Raw genomic sequence first — 14,329 nt, 5'->3', positions numbered from 1 at the left:
TTCATTCAGCAGAGCTACTTGTCTGAAGCATTCTTCTCCAATTTTTACAGCTCAGCTACAAACAGTCAGCTTTTAGCTTGCACCACTTAACTGTCCCATACAGACCCAATGAGGTGTGAGTATTCAATGTTTTGGTTGGGTGTGCAGGTGTACCTGAGGCTTTTAGTTGGAGTACAGTCTGGGCACTTTTAATCAAACATTGGGTCAATTTTTCAGTCTACAGGGTAACAAGGTTTCTAAACAATTGCTGATAAATGTTTTCCATGTGAATGTGTGGGTTATCTCTGGGTATTCTATAGCTTCACAGCCCAAAAACATGTTTTAGTTACCCCAAACTGTCTTCAGGTGAGAGTGGCTCTATGTTTTTGCCTTACATTGTCCCATTTGTCTCAGTCCTGTTGCATTAAATACGCCTACACCTGGATATATTTAGCATGTCTGGTTACCAATATAATCCTAAATGTGTTGTTTTTTAGCTAAGCAGATTTTAGAGTGTGTACTGATCTCTTTGTACCTTATTTGGTACTGATTGTAAGGTAAGGAAATAGTCATGGTGTATTTGGAAAAACCTGAACTTACCTAAATATTCTGATGCAGTTGGAGCTTTCTCATCTAACCAAACTACACAATCTAATATGACACCTGCCAGTAGCCTAAACAATAAACTGCTTATTAGCACTTCAGATTGCTTTTATTATGTTAAATCAGTCACAGACTTCCTACTGCATATTTAAAAGTGAATATGTTCTTCAAGTGTTACAATTACACCTGAGTACATATTGATTTGCAATGGTCATGTCATTATCAATATGTCCAATGGATCACTTCAATTGAATATTTGGTAGGCTATAATATTTCAACAGCTATGGCATAAAAATCTGCTTTCTATTAATGAATATAGCACAATGAATAAGCTTTCACCATCCATTATAACCACAACTGATATATTTTCATAGCAGTCAAGATCAGACAAAGTGGAGGGGATTCTGTGATGTTAGAAAAGAGACTAGTGAGGAAAATTTTGTTTGCAACAATATTCAACAACAATATTGAAATAGTAAGACCTTTTCACTGAACACTCAGAGCTGGGATATCTACTAGGTTTGTATGTGTGTGCTAGGCAAGGACCAAGTCAATGCTCACTACAACATTGTTGTACTACAACATTGCACAGTCAACAGCATTGCAATAGTGAGTGTTTCAAAAGGCAAGTCATCTTCAGAGCTGGATGGTGTGATGTGGTGACGACATACGAGTTGTTTTGAAGAATCCACTGCACATATCAACAGATTTGGTTTTCCAAAATGAGGACACTACGTCAAGTTAATTTTTGTATTGTTCAAAAAAAAATAATGATACAGGTGAGATGTTAGACACTGATTTCATGCACAGAGCTCCTTGTTACTCTGTACTATGCCACTTATGGTTCTGCCGTTTCCTCTTCGTTTTCAAAAACTCTCAGCCTGAGCCTCCTCTGTTGGTGATTTGTCAAGGGCCAGAGGCAGATTACACAGGGACTCATCTTTGTACCTGGATCACAGTATTTATCTGGAGTTTAGACTGTTGGCTTGCCAACTGGTTGCAGTTATGGCACATTTACGTGCCTAATTGTGCCAATCAGAGCAGCTAATTTGATTTCTTTAATAGGCTGTGTCAAATTTAGTTATACAAGATATCAGTCAATGTTAGGATGCCAGCAAGCAGAACAAAAATCAAAGTCTTCATTGTTCTTTTTCTTTTGCTTATAATTTCTTGATTTCTCAGTTTTTTAATGCCTTCTATAAAAAGGTGGATGTCAGGTTATTATACTGTAATTGCCCGTTTATGTGCGTTTAATCAGATGTTTTGGTTTAGATTGACTGAGTGTATCTCTTTCTCCTCACAGATCAGACAGGCACCAGAGATGACTCCATGGGCTGAGATGATGACGCAGAGGAGGAGATCGATTAACATTTGAAGTTTCAATGCGGTCGCATCAGAGTAAAAGAGCCATTAACCTATACGGATTTGTTTGGTATCCTGCTACAGAGCCACAGAGATTAAATCATTAATGATAAGAAGTCAATGTAAATCTAATGGAAGCATCTCACTATGGTCTCCATTATGCAATGAAAACACAGAGGCTGCCAGACACAACAAGCTTCTTAAGACTCTAAGAAAATTACTATTTCAAATATATTCTTTGCAGATCCTATGAATGCAAAATATGACTGTTACTGCAATATTTTTTAATATTTTCTTGCTTTTTGTGCGAAAGAAAGCCAGAAGTGTGGCTTGACCTCCACTGTGGCTAAATAAGCAGGCAATAAGATTTCAGAAACAATTTTGTCTGAAAATACAATTACAAACTGCAGCTTAATGTAGCTCAGAAAATTATGGATCAGGTATTGGTTCTAAACAACATTTTCAAATTGTTGGTTTTTTTCTTTTCTTAGATGTTTGTTTTTCTTTTGCAAAGGAATATTCCCAAAGATGTCCAAGAAACAGAGAGTTATCTTTAAATACTTATCTCTGAAATGCATGACAGGTTGCTTGGACTAGGTCACCTAAATGTGTAAAATGTTGTTTTCAACTGTGCGTACCAAATAAAAGAAGTTAAGAGTCACATACCTCAGCTTGCAGGGGTGAATACTCCCACAGAAACACAGCATCCCTCACTAGTGCATCACGGCATCATGCTCACTGTGGTTAATCTACTTTTTCACTATGGCAACAAATGAACACCCCTCCTCTCTCTCTCTATAACTCTCTCTGTCAGGCTCTATCCTTTCTGTCTCACTTCCTCTCTGCTCCAATGAGAAAGGTTTGTCCGTCACAGGTCTCCCACCATCTCTCTGTTTGCTGTCTGTCTCTCTTTCTCTATCTCACATCACACCTACCTCCACGATACCATCTGGAGATGCATACTGGTACAGTAAAGCCTGGGGAGAGATCCAAAGAGAGATGGAGATGGGTCTACGGGATGCATGTGTGGGGCAGGTTTAGAGCTTGGCTATGACGAGGCTTGGATTAATTTGTCTGCCAAATGCACTTGGGATTAGTGAACCATTAAAAGAGCATGACATATATGCGTACACATACACAGCTGTGCATTTTTAGACACTGCCTTGTCGTGCAAACACATGAAGGTTGGATGTAGTGGTAACCTTAACCTGATCTCTGTTCTATGTTTTCTTACAATCATGGTCTCGTTTTAAAACAGGAAAGTCATCAAACTATCAATAGTTCAATAGAAATTGACATCAACAGGATCAGAAAATTAACTTTGGATTCAAGGAGGTTTCTATGATACATGAATTTAAACATAATCTCAATGGAGATACAGAGATCTAAGCACAGATCTAAATGATTTTGAGTGACAGTGTCTATAACGACGTTCAGGTCCAGTGAAAATTGTCCGGATTATTTTTGGAATTTAAGTAAAATGTATACCAGAACTTGGATCAGATGAAGAAAAGCAATATACAAGCATACTGAGTGACTGTTAAGGGATTTTGCTCAACAGAATCAGCCATCAATTTCCACACCTGTTTAATCCTTGCAGGATTATAAAGGGGTGGTGCTCATCTCCAGCGGTCATTGGGTGAAAGCTTGGGCACAACCTGAACAGGTTGTCAAAAATAAACACAAAGACATACAACCAGGTACATATCACTGAGAACTAAGGACAATTGAGAGTAGTGAATGTCCTTTACATGCATATTCTCTCATTTCTGGTCCTCAGGGACCCCTGACCTGCATGTTTTAGGTGCTTCCCTTCTGCCACACACCTGACTTGTATAAGTGGGTGATTAATGGCCTTCTGCAGCATTTGATGGCATGCCGAGGACGTCATGGTTTCTTTTGAATCAGGGTGTTCTGGAACAGACACATTTAAAACATGCAAGGCAGTGGTTTCTTGTTAACCAAGAACACATTTAAGTTCGATACCTAACTTATTCTCATAATTAGAAATTATTTCCAAGTCTTCTTTGTGCTTTTAAACCCTGCAGCTGGCTGGTCACACAAACCAATCATCACTCCTTCATCCGGTGAAGCTAACTTGCCCCTGTAAGAGTCCAGTGATGTAGGACTGTCACTACCTCACTTGGCAAGGTCCATTCAAAAAGAAAATGGAAATGCAAAAAGACAATCTCAGAATTGTGAAAATAATGACAATACAGCTCTTGATGAGGTTAAACAATGACTGGATAAACCTTAAAAGCTTCCCTGGCAACCTAAAGCACCACCACCAAATGTCTCGGGAGACACATTAATCTTCTCCAGGTCTTCTCCAGACATAAGATTTATTTTTATCCGTTTCTGTAATTCAAACTGTTTTATGTTTAAGTGCTTGTGCTGCTTCTATCATCTGCGCCGTGATGGGTTGTGAGCCAGTCCTTTCCTGGCTCACAACCCAGAAAAGGACCCATAACTGGTCAAGTATTTAGTTTATGAATCATTTAGCTTTGCTCCTTTTGATCAGGATTTGTTTTAAAATGGTTGAATAACTATTTTTAAATGATTTAGTCCTAAGTAATAACAAAAGACTACTTGTTATGTTACCATCCATCCTTTCATCCATCGTCTATAGCCGCTTGTCTATGTAGGATCACATTTAGGGCTGATGCCTACCTCCAGAGGCAGGGTATACCTTGAACAGGGTGCCAGTCCATTGCAGGATTTTCCTTTTTTATGTTTTTATCATTTTATCATCATAAGCCTGTTGTAAGGGAAAACACTGACTCCAAGCAGATACATCTTGCAGCGGCCCCCTTCATCCATTGATCCAAATTATGTCATGCATTAAGAGGTGAATTGATGACCAAAAGACCACAACAGGGTTAGTGATCACTTGAATGCACCATTTAAAAAGGAATTGACTGCCAGTAATGGCTTACAGGATCACTACAAATCATAAATCACTGCATACCAGATATGAGCTGCAGACTAAGCTGCTCCTAAAACACATTTGGACTTAAAATGTGAGCTTCTGGAGGCTCCATCCTCTAATTTTAGGATGCAACTTAATCCCGCTGTATATTTTTATGCCTTTTACCATAAAGTAATATCGGTCTTTAAGACCAGGCCTTCACAAAACAAAAATAAAAAAAACTAACATTCTCACTCATATTTTTCACTTGCATCACAGTTCATGCAAACCTTAAAGAACTCTCCCGCCGTATTACATCATCCCACTGATATTGCAAATGACCTTAGGATCACATTTCATGGTAAACATTTGTTGTTTTAGTAAAGCAAAATAATCAGCAATCAAGTTGCCTCGTGCTCATAAGCAGACATACACACACACACACACACGCCCACACACACACAAACAAAATGGTAAACAGAGTACCCAAAAAGGGACTCTTGAGACTTCAGTAGTGCAAATTAGTATAAATAATTGAATTACAATTGATCAAACTGAGACAATTCAATCTCATGTAATAGAGTGTAGCACGTCAAATGATGTGGGGATTGGATTTAATGATAGAGCTGATGGAAATCATCCTATTATAACAGAATATGAGTGTAATCTGACACTGACACTGTTGGGCAGAGTTTGTGGGGCATGTGGGAAAGGAGAAAATAGCAACAGTTCCCCCTGGTTGGAGGTAAATGAGATTACAGTGACAGAATAAACGCTACAAGAAATAATCCAACACCTGCACTCCTTATGCTTGTAAAATCATAATCAGTGTGTACATCAGAGTGTACTCAGCAGACGTCTAACATCCATCGGATAAAATATTCTTATTCCCACTCTCCTCCACAAATCGCAGAACAAGAGACTCCGTGTCATTCAGCAAATCAATTATTCAATGGCATTTCTGAATAACAGTGGATGCCCATGGTTGCCATAGACACACAGCTGATCTACAGGTTTGACACTTTTCTGTGATATTTTCCCTCTAAGTGGGACAAATAGAGAATTAAAAACATCAGCTTAACGCCAGCAGAGAAATGAGGACGTCAATTATAAAAGACTCACTCTAGTTTAAACGCTTCCTGCCTCACAGACCACATGAAGATTGGGTTTTAATGATGCCCATTTGTTTCATGGTAACTAGACAAGTTTGTGATATTGTGATAAAGACTATCACATTGATTTCCTGTTTCCAATAGGATTAGATTAAGGTAGAAGTCAAACAAACGCATCCAACGTTACATTTTTACAAGAATCTGATTGCCTTCTTACACACCACAGCTAAAAATAAGATAACTTATGGAAATTAATTTATCATAAAATTACTGACAGGTTTTTCCCTGCAGGCTACATATTCAGAATATCATGTAGACTGTTATTACTATTGGCATTTTTGGCAACTTTTAAAGAGTTTAAAAGAGCTTGTCCTCAAAATCACTGCAGGCTGCTGTGAAGTCTGGGTGCATCCAAACAAAAAGCAGCCTTGGTGTTAACTGTCAGCACAGGCTGACAAGCTGTCACAGTGTCTCTGACTACCTGAACGCTCCGATAACACGCTCAGCACACAGACTGGGGACGCTGCAGCTTTGTATTAATTCTCCCCTGCAGGAAGAAAGTGATAACCTGGGGAAAAGTTTTTGTTTTTTTTTTTGTCAGGATTGGCTATCGTTTTATTTCTTATCAAGAAATATGTGGTGTGTGGAGTTAATTTGAAATTTTGTTTGTTAAAAGATTAAAAATCACCACTGGATATTTTTCTAAATACAAATGAGGCACATAAAAGTGAGCAGGTTATGACCCTTAAATCCTTTTAAGAGTGTATGGACACAAACGCTTACCCAACCTGCGTCAACCCATTCAGTGGTCGAAGTGCTTAGGTCATTAATGTAACTATGCATTTGATAAAAGTAAACCGACACATACATGAAAGGTGGATGAAACAGCAACATATGCCTCACTATTGACTGTAGAATGTGTTTTATGTTAACAGTAAGGAACTAGTTCAGTACTTTAAATATAATGTTGTAGATGCCATTTTCAAGGCATTAAAAAGCAAAGTAAAAGAAAAATGCAAGTTATTTCTCCATATACAGCATTTTCATAACTGAAGATAACGCTTGATTTTTGTGCTATAATATGGCCTGTAAAATTCATAATCCCACCCCTTTAAAGTATTTTCTCAGAGATTTTATTGCTTTCCAGCTAGAACAAATAGTCAACATTTTTCTTCTTGCAGAACAAACATTGGTCAGTGTCGACTCTACATATGCAGGTAAAGGGGATATGCAAAAGGAATCTTGTGCTGTTCTTTTTATCAATAGTTTGGTCCAGTTTTTTTTTTTTGTCATTTCTTACGTTACACCAGAAGTGCAACGTGCACAGAAGTGCAAATAATTCACGCAGGATTCCCTCCATACTAACAGCTCATACTGCCCTCTTGTGTCTGGTTGAAGAATAGAAATATTAACTTTACTGGCATCATCTGGCGTCTGGAATATTCGGGAGTCGCTGGTCTAGATTGCAGTAAAACTCCACAGGCTTACATAAGGTGAAATTCCTTGCACGTTCAAAGAAATACACAGCGTATCTGTACTCGTCTCTCTCCCTGAGGGCGGGTGTTTATCCTGTGACGGTCATTCCTGTGCGCTCTACTGCGTTCCTGCAGCCAGTTAAGCTGCATCCCGTGCCTGACCACAGCAGCATGTGAGCGGCTTGTGATACTGGAGTTTGCACAGATAATTCTGGGGTCTGTAGTGGGCTGTGGGACCTGAGGAGTTGGAGCATGTGGGGAGGAAATATCTCAGACTCTCTCCTCCTAGAAGTTTCTACCTATGGTGTGTAGATTCGTCACGTACCATATGGTGGAAGAGATGCAGAGAGGGTCTCTGAGTTTTTAATTACACAACTTACTCTGTTTCTTATGTAACGCTGGAAAATTGCCCTGATATTTTAATACATACGTTAAAGAGAAAATTTTTACTTTAAAAAAAAAATCCTCTATTTGTCAAAATTTGTTGATTAAAGTTGGACCCAATTGCAGAAGCGGCTGAAGCAGTGATTGGTTATGAATGTTTTAAAGAAAAAAATTACCAACACTTACAAATGTCACAGGGAGCCAGAGCCAAACAAAAACAGGAATCCAACATAAAAGAACAGCTGGGACTCTACAGGGAAGTAACGGGGAGACAACCAGAAGAACTGAGAATGAGTTGTATATATACTGGGGAGGCTGATGATTACTGAACAAGAAACAGATGGCTGATTAGAAATAGGTTGCAGGTGTGAGGAGGAAGAGAGAGAGAGAGAAAAAGAGAGAGAGAAAGTGGTACAGCGAGTGAGAAAATAAATCTAACACTAAAGAATAACTAGACCTAACAAACATAACTAAACTAGCGCAACAATTAATAACTAGACACAACAAATAAACAAAAACTGGAATCACTAAGAAAGGACTGAACTAAAGTAAAAACCGAAACAAAGCTGATCTAATGAAAATAAGAAACTAAGGAAAACAGAAATAAATCAATCCTAAAACAACTTAAACAACCAAAGATCCTGACATGACAAGAACAAAATGCAATAACTATACTTATTGCCTTTATACAGCAATATTTGATCAATAGTTGTCCAGATTTTTCAGAGTTTTTCTCTACACATTTCCTTACAAGTCCTTGTACCTGACCATGGCAGCATATTGTGGAGTCTTTAAAACATAAAAAGGTGTGAAGGTAGAGAACAAATAAAAATCAGACAAATGCTGTGGTTTAAATTTAAATATCAGAAAAAGTGTGTGGAATTTCCTCAGGGTTTACATGCCTTGCCTCGCCATCATAATGCACACTGCCTGCCAGATGGCTGAAACAAGGCTATAACATGTTTCCTTTGCTTATAGAGAGAGCAAATTCCCCAATATTTGGAACTATTTCCTGTTACAAATACACCCCCCCCCCCTCACATATATATATATATATATATATATATATATATATATATATATATATATATATATATATATATATATATATATATATATATATATATATATATATATATATATATATATATATGTTGTTAAGGTAGTTGTTCAGTTGGAAATCCACAGATAAAATATTTGTAAGCCTCTAGCAGCAGGATGGCTACAAGGCTGATAGCCAGCTAATATCAACTTGTAGGACTTATTACTGTTGTAAGAGCAGAACAATATAAAGGTTGCATTTCTGTGCAACAAAGAACATGTATTCAGAAACTACAACTAAATTTAGCAAGTGTTGGTTTAGCTTTTACTATTGTATGGAAATAACAAGACGGTTGTGAATAACATTAGTGGCTGCATTAAACAATAATTTACTTTCCTAAATCAGGAAATGTTTATTTTACTTAAGTGAAATGCTGAAGAGCCACAGCATTTATTTATGTATTAAACTTAATGTGTTCTTGTCTTTCCAGTGCATTTTCTGTTCCACAGTCAAAGCTTGTGTTTTTATTTCCCTCACTGTAAAATACCAGTGGCATTAATACTCTGTAACATGTCTGTATGAATTACTGTTGTCATTTTCAATAAGACCACTTGTCACAGTGCAGAGGAATATCAAGCCTCGGTACCTGTTTGTTTCATTTATTTGGCAAGAAATGCTCGTTCATCGAATCACTACAGAAGATGAAGCATCCAGAGGAAAATGGAGTCGTACTTAAACAGATTTGATTTAGAAAGGGATCGTTGATGATAGGCTGACTTGAATGACACTAAAATTTAGCCTTGCATTTTTATTTTGCTGCTTCATTTGCCTTTGATGAAGATTAATGAAAACTGAGCTTTTTTTCTGAGGAGTCTGGGAGAGAAAGCATGAGATAAAAAAGACATTTTGACTGTTTTATCCAGAAAGCCTGCAATCAAAACTGTTTAAAAAAAAACCCAAAAATGTTAATATTTGGATCAAATGGGAAATGCTGTTTCCCCTTTACAAATATTATTCAATTTGCATCAGTTCTTGGAAATATAATTATTTTTGAGTCTTGTCACACATTCTTAATTGGATTTAGGTCTGGACTTTGGGCCAAAACCCAATAAAACCCTGCAGATGTTGGGGTCAAATCAGCACGGGTTCTAATTCTGATTAGTATAAAACATCAATTTTCCACTTTTGTATCTTTACTCAGTTCTTCCTCTCACTCTCAGAGCAAGACACTGATTTTGTCATGTGTAAACTTCTGCCTTGGAGTGTTGGAGTTTGGAGGGTGGCTGATGGGGTGGGGCCTGAAATGGCGCATACATAACCACAAAACCTCCCTCTTCTGCCTGAGGTAGGAAAGGGTGAGGTCAGCTGGTCTCAAGACAAAGTGAAAAAAGGAATCAAGAGTATTATCCTGAGCATGTGATGCTCGTATTAATCTGTGTGTGTGAGTGAATGCAGGAAATTGCACACTTTTTTCTGAGGGCGGCCCCCAAAACGGCTGAATGAGTAGGCAGAGACCAGGGAAGAGCTGCCTGGGTGTGTGAAAGAGAAAGTCGACGGAGGTTTAGAAGCTGCTTAGATGGTAGGTTACAAGATCCAAATTTAACATAATGATTCTAAAATATTCTGCATCTGTACACTTGCTGCTTAATGCTGAGGTATTCTATTGACTTATAGATTGCAATATTTATTTAATTGCAATATTTAGAAGAGACTTCTTGCCACTCAATCTTCTACACAGTTCTCCTTTTCTGTGTTTGTCAGCAGAGGTTTGGAACGTAACAAGTTCTGTTTCTGTGAAATTTCACCACAGTGTTTGGAGACCAAAGTAACTTTTCAACATGAAGAACCTTTTTGGGTCTGTTGTACTTTTTCACCTGATGGGGGTTTGTTCGTCCCAGTTTCCTCGCCCCTGTGCCAACTCCGAGGGGCTGCGAACTAAAGAATGCTGTCCAGTTTGGGAAGGAGACGGCTCGGCTTGCGGAGCTCTGTCAGGCCGTGGGTTCTGCACCGAAGTGCTGGTCTCAGATGAGCCCAACGGGCCACAGTACCCACATACTGGGATTGATGACAGAGAGCGCTGGCCTTTGGCTTTCTTCAACCGTACGTGTCGCTGTGCAGGAAACTACGGAGGGTTTAACTGTGGAGAATGCAGGTTTGGGTACTGGGGTGGAAACTGTGCTCAGTACAGGGAATCAGTGCGCAGGAACATCATGACCATGTCAACTGCAGAGCAGCAGAAATTCATTTCTTACCTCAACCTGGCTAAAAACACCATCAACCCTGACTATGTCATTTCCACAGCAACAAGAGCAGAGATGGGAGAAAATGGTGAGAACCCCATGTTCTCTGACATCAACACCTACGATCTGTTTGTCTGGATACACTACTATGTCTCCAGAGACACCTTCCTGGGGGGGCCAGGGAACGTCTGGAGAGACATTGACTTTGCCCATGAATCTGCAGCGTTTCTGCCCTGGCACAGAGTCTTCCTGCTTCACTGGGAGAATGAGATAAGGAAAATTACAGGGGATTTTAACTTTACCATCCCATACTGGGACTGGAGAAATGCCCAGACTTGTGAAGTGTGCACTGACGCTCTCATGGGCGGACGCAACTCCCTCAATCCCAACCTCATCAGCCCTGCTTCTGTCTTCTCCTCATGGAAGGTAGGAAAATCTGTCTTTCTCTGGCTCCATTTCTATTGAAACAACTACAGATTTAAAGTCTTTTTCATTTTTATATCACACAGATATTTTTTTTACAAACTAGATTTTCTTAAAATGATAGTTTATGGAGTTTTATGCTCAATTAATAAGTGAAGCCTAGAAATGCTGAATTCAAAACATTTGTTGCTGCATCTGACATTGGATCGAAGCATTACTCTTTTCTTGTCTTGAAGAATTTTGCTTTCTGCTTGCTTTGTTATTAATAAAATCTTAAACACTTTGCTGCTTAAGAGATACCTGCAATTCTTAACCTGACAACTCTGATTTTGGATTCAAAGACTCATCAACATTGTTTTAAGAAGCATTTGTGTTTGTATATTTTGTGGTGAAGGTAATCTGCTCGAAGCCAGAGGAGTACAACAACCGAGAAGTCCTGTGCAATGCTAATGGAGAGGGTCCACTGTTGCGTAATCCTGGCAACCATGATAGAAACCGCGTGCCGAGACTTCCTACAACAGCTGATGTGGACTTTGCTGTAGGCCTACCTGAGTACGAGACGGGAAACATGGACCGTTTTGCCAACATGAGCTTTAGAAACGTCCTGGAGGGTAAACATACAAAAAAATTTCCGTGTACACTCCTGTGAGATAAACACCTACTCTAAACGCCTGCTACATTACTTATTATGAAAAAGTAGAGCCATATTTCTAAGATTCAACCACAATATATTTATCTTCATACAGTGAAAGAGCTACTTCCGATTTCATGTAAAACAAACCAGTAGCATCAACGCAGATGTTGAACTTTACTCAACTGAAAGTTTATAAAACAACCAGAAACAATAATTTAGGTGAAACTAATACCTGAACATTATCAAAAATAGCAAAAGTGCTAAAGCGCTAAGCTAAAAATGACCCTATTAGCGAACGTTTGCCCAGCCCACCATTGCAACTCAGACATCCCACTCCGTATTCAGGCTAACTGCCTGCTGTAGAGAATAACCTTCTATGTCACTATAATGTGTGTCTTTGCATACCTTTTTCATGCAAAATCAATTTATCTACTTTCCTAAATTGTACAAATATAATTTAAATTCTCCTCATTTGTTTTCTAATTTTTCTCTCCATACTATTAATGTGGCCCGTTATGCTCTATCTTGCCTACACTGCTTGGTATTTTCTCATTATTTACCTTTGCTATATTTGACTCTGTGTTCCACCAATCTGTTTGTCTCCTGCAGGATTTGCCAGCCCAGAGACTGGCCAAGCAGTACCAGGCCAGAGCACCATGCACAACTCCCTGCATGTCTTTATGAACGGCTCCATGTCCAATGTCCAGGGTTCAGCCAATGACCCCATATTCCTGTTGCACCATGCTTTCATTGACAGGTAATCCATGGTGTTTACATACAAACCAGATGTTAAATTGCTCACAATAACCTAATTAAACAATCCACCACATTTTATGTATTTAGTGTCTTACTTTTCATCCTTCACAGCATCTTTGAGCGCTGGCTCAGGACCCACCAGCCTCTCAGGAGCAGCTACCCACGAGCAAATGCCCCTATTGGACACAACGACGAATACTATATGATACCTTTGCTTCCACTCTACAGAAATGGAGACTACTTCCTGTCCAACAAGGTGCTAGGATATGAGTATGCTTATCTGTTAGATCCAGGTCAGTACATAATTTCAAACATGTCCAGTAAATGTGTTTTCCTGTAGCTATTTGTCCTCTAGTTACATCTTGTCCTCTCTACATCTCCACAGGCCAGAGGTTTGTGCAGGAGTTTGTGACCCCCTACCTGCAGCAGGCCAGAGAAATCTGGCAGTGGCTGCTTGGGGCCGGGATCCTGGGGGCTTTGATTGCTTCGATTTTTGCCATTCTACTAGTCTTCGCAAGAAGGAGGTGGAAGAGAAGCCAGAGAAGGAAGAGGGCATCGAGTTATGGAGAGAGGCAGCCACTACTGCAAAGCAGCTCAGAGGAAGGATCATCGTCGTACCAAACCACTCTTTAACAAAAACAGACAGTGCAGAAACAGCTGCAGATGAATGTTCAAACTATGTTGAGGATACTTTCATTCCAAAAGGCCAATGGGATTCAAAACAAAGCAAATAATTACAATGAATCAGGCAATAAATGCAGTTACAGATCAACCAGTGAAGCCTCATCAAGGAGAACAAAACATGATTTTCACATCACCTGAAGTATGTGAGCACTGTTTGATTTCCAGTAACTTGAGCAGAACTGTTATTTAGCTCTCCTTTTACTACACTTTTAGAGTAAATCTAAATGCATGGAACATGTAGGGTGTTAAACTTTAAGTTCACCGAATTAGGCAGAGTTTAAAAACTGTAAAATTCCACTGCTGTTAAACTCGTGAACTTGAAGAGTCTCAGAGTCTCCAAGTTACTCCTGGTCAAAATTGTTGCCTTCCAGAGACAGCGAGTCATGTGATTATGCAGCTCTGCACTCATCTCATGAATAAATATTAACCCATGTTTTGTGAGTTCACAATGGTGCTTTAATAATTCTGCAAAAAGCAAATAAAGTGTTAAATTAATACCCAAACATATGGGTCTGAATGAGTGGTAGTAACATTAGACTTGATCGTTCTAATTTTATGTGGTGAAAATGCATCAAAGTTGATTTAAAAAGTGTTTCTAGAGATGATTATTTGAAATAGTAAAAAGGGTCTGATTTTCACTTTTTTTAAAGTAGGAATCTGACTGTAATGTCATTAAGTACTGTTATGTCCTTTACTGGTAGGAGAATTATCTGCCTTAAGAGTTTTT

At 38.9% G+C, this 14,329-nt stretch overlaps 2 protein-coding genes across 4 annotated transcripts in view; one reads left to right on the top strand and one right to left on the bottom strand.

Moving 5' to 3' along the window:
- The window catches only part of grm5 (glutamate metabotropic receptor 5), a 68,850-nt gene extending 66,102 nt beyond the window's left edge, over positions 1 to 2,748 (bottom strand). The window contains exon 1 of the mRNA XM_023351520.1: positions 2,611 to 2,748. The gene's annotated coding sequence lies outside the window, so the exon portion shown is untranslated. The remainder of the gene's footprint in view (positions 1 to 2,610) is intronic.
- Positions 2,749 to 10,334: 7,586 nt separating this feature from the next.
- tyr (tyrosinase) lies at positions 10,335 to 14,278 on the top strand. Of its 3 annotated transcripts, none has more exons than XM_005803380.2 (6): positions 10,335 to 10,444; positions 10,676 to 11,531; positions 11,923 to 12,139; positions 12,772 to 12,919; positions 13,030 to 13,211; positions 13,304 to 14,278. In XM_005803380.2, the coding sequence occupies exons 2-6, from the start codon at positions 10,704 to 10,706 to the stop codon at positions 13,549 to 13,551; spliced, it is 1,623 nt and encodes a 540-aa protein (XP_005803437.1). In that variant the 5' UTR covers positions 10,335 to 10,444; positions 10,676 to 10,703; the 3' UTR covers positions 13,552 to 14,278. The 3 variants fall into 3 exon arrangements, with proteins under 3 accessions (XP_005803437.1, XP_023207865.1, XP_023207866.1); XM_023352097.1 differs by having other exon boundaries at positions 10,336 to 10,444; positions 10,630 to 11,531; XM_023352098.1 differs by having other exon boundaries at positions 10,336 to 10,444; positions 10,627 to 11,531.
- The last annotated feature ends 51 nt before the right edge of the window (positions 14,279 to 14,329 follow it).

This window comes from Xiphophorus maculatus, chromosome 18, assembly GCF_002775205.1.
Source record: "Xiphophorus maculatus strain JP 163 A chromosome 18, X_maculatus-5.0-male, whole genome shotgun sequence".
Classification (NCBI taxonomy): domain Eukaryota; kingdom Metazoa; phylum Chordata; class Actinopteri; order Cyprinodontiformes; family Poeciliidae; genus Xiphophorus; species Xiphophorus maculatus.
Note: the sequence above shows the minus strand (reverse complement) of the source record. Positions and strands in the feature narration are given on the sequence as shown.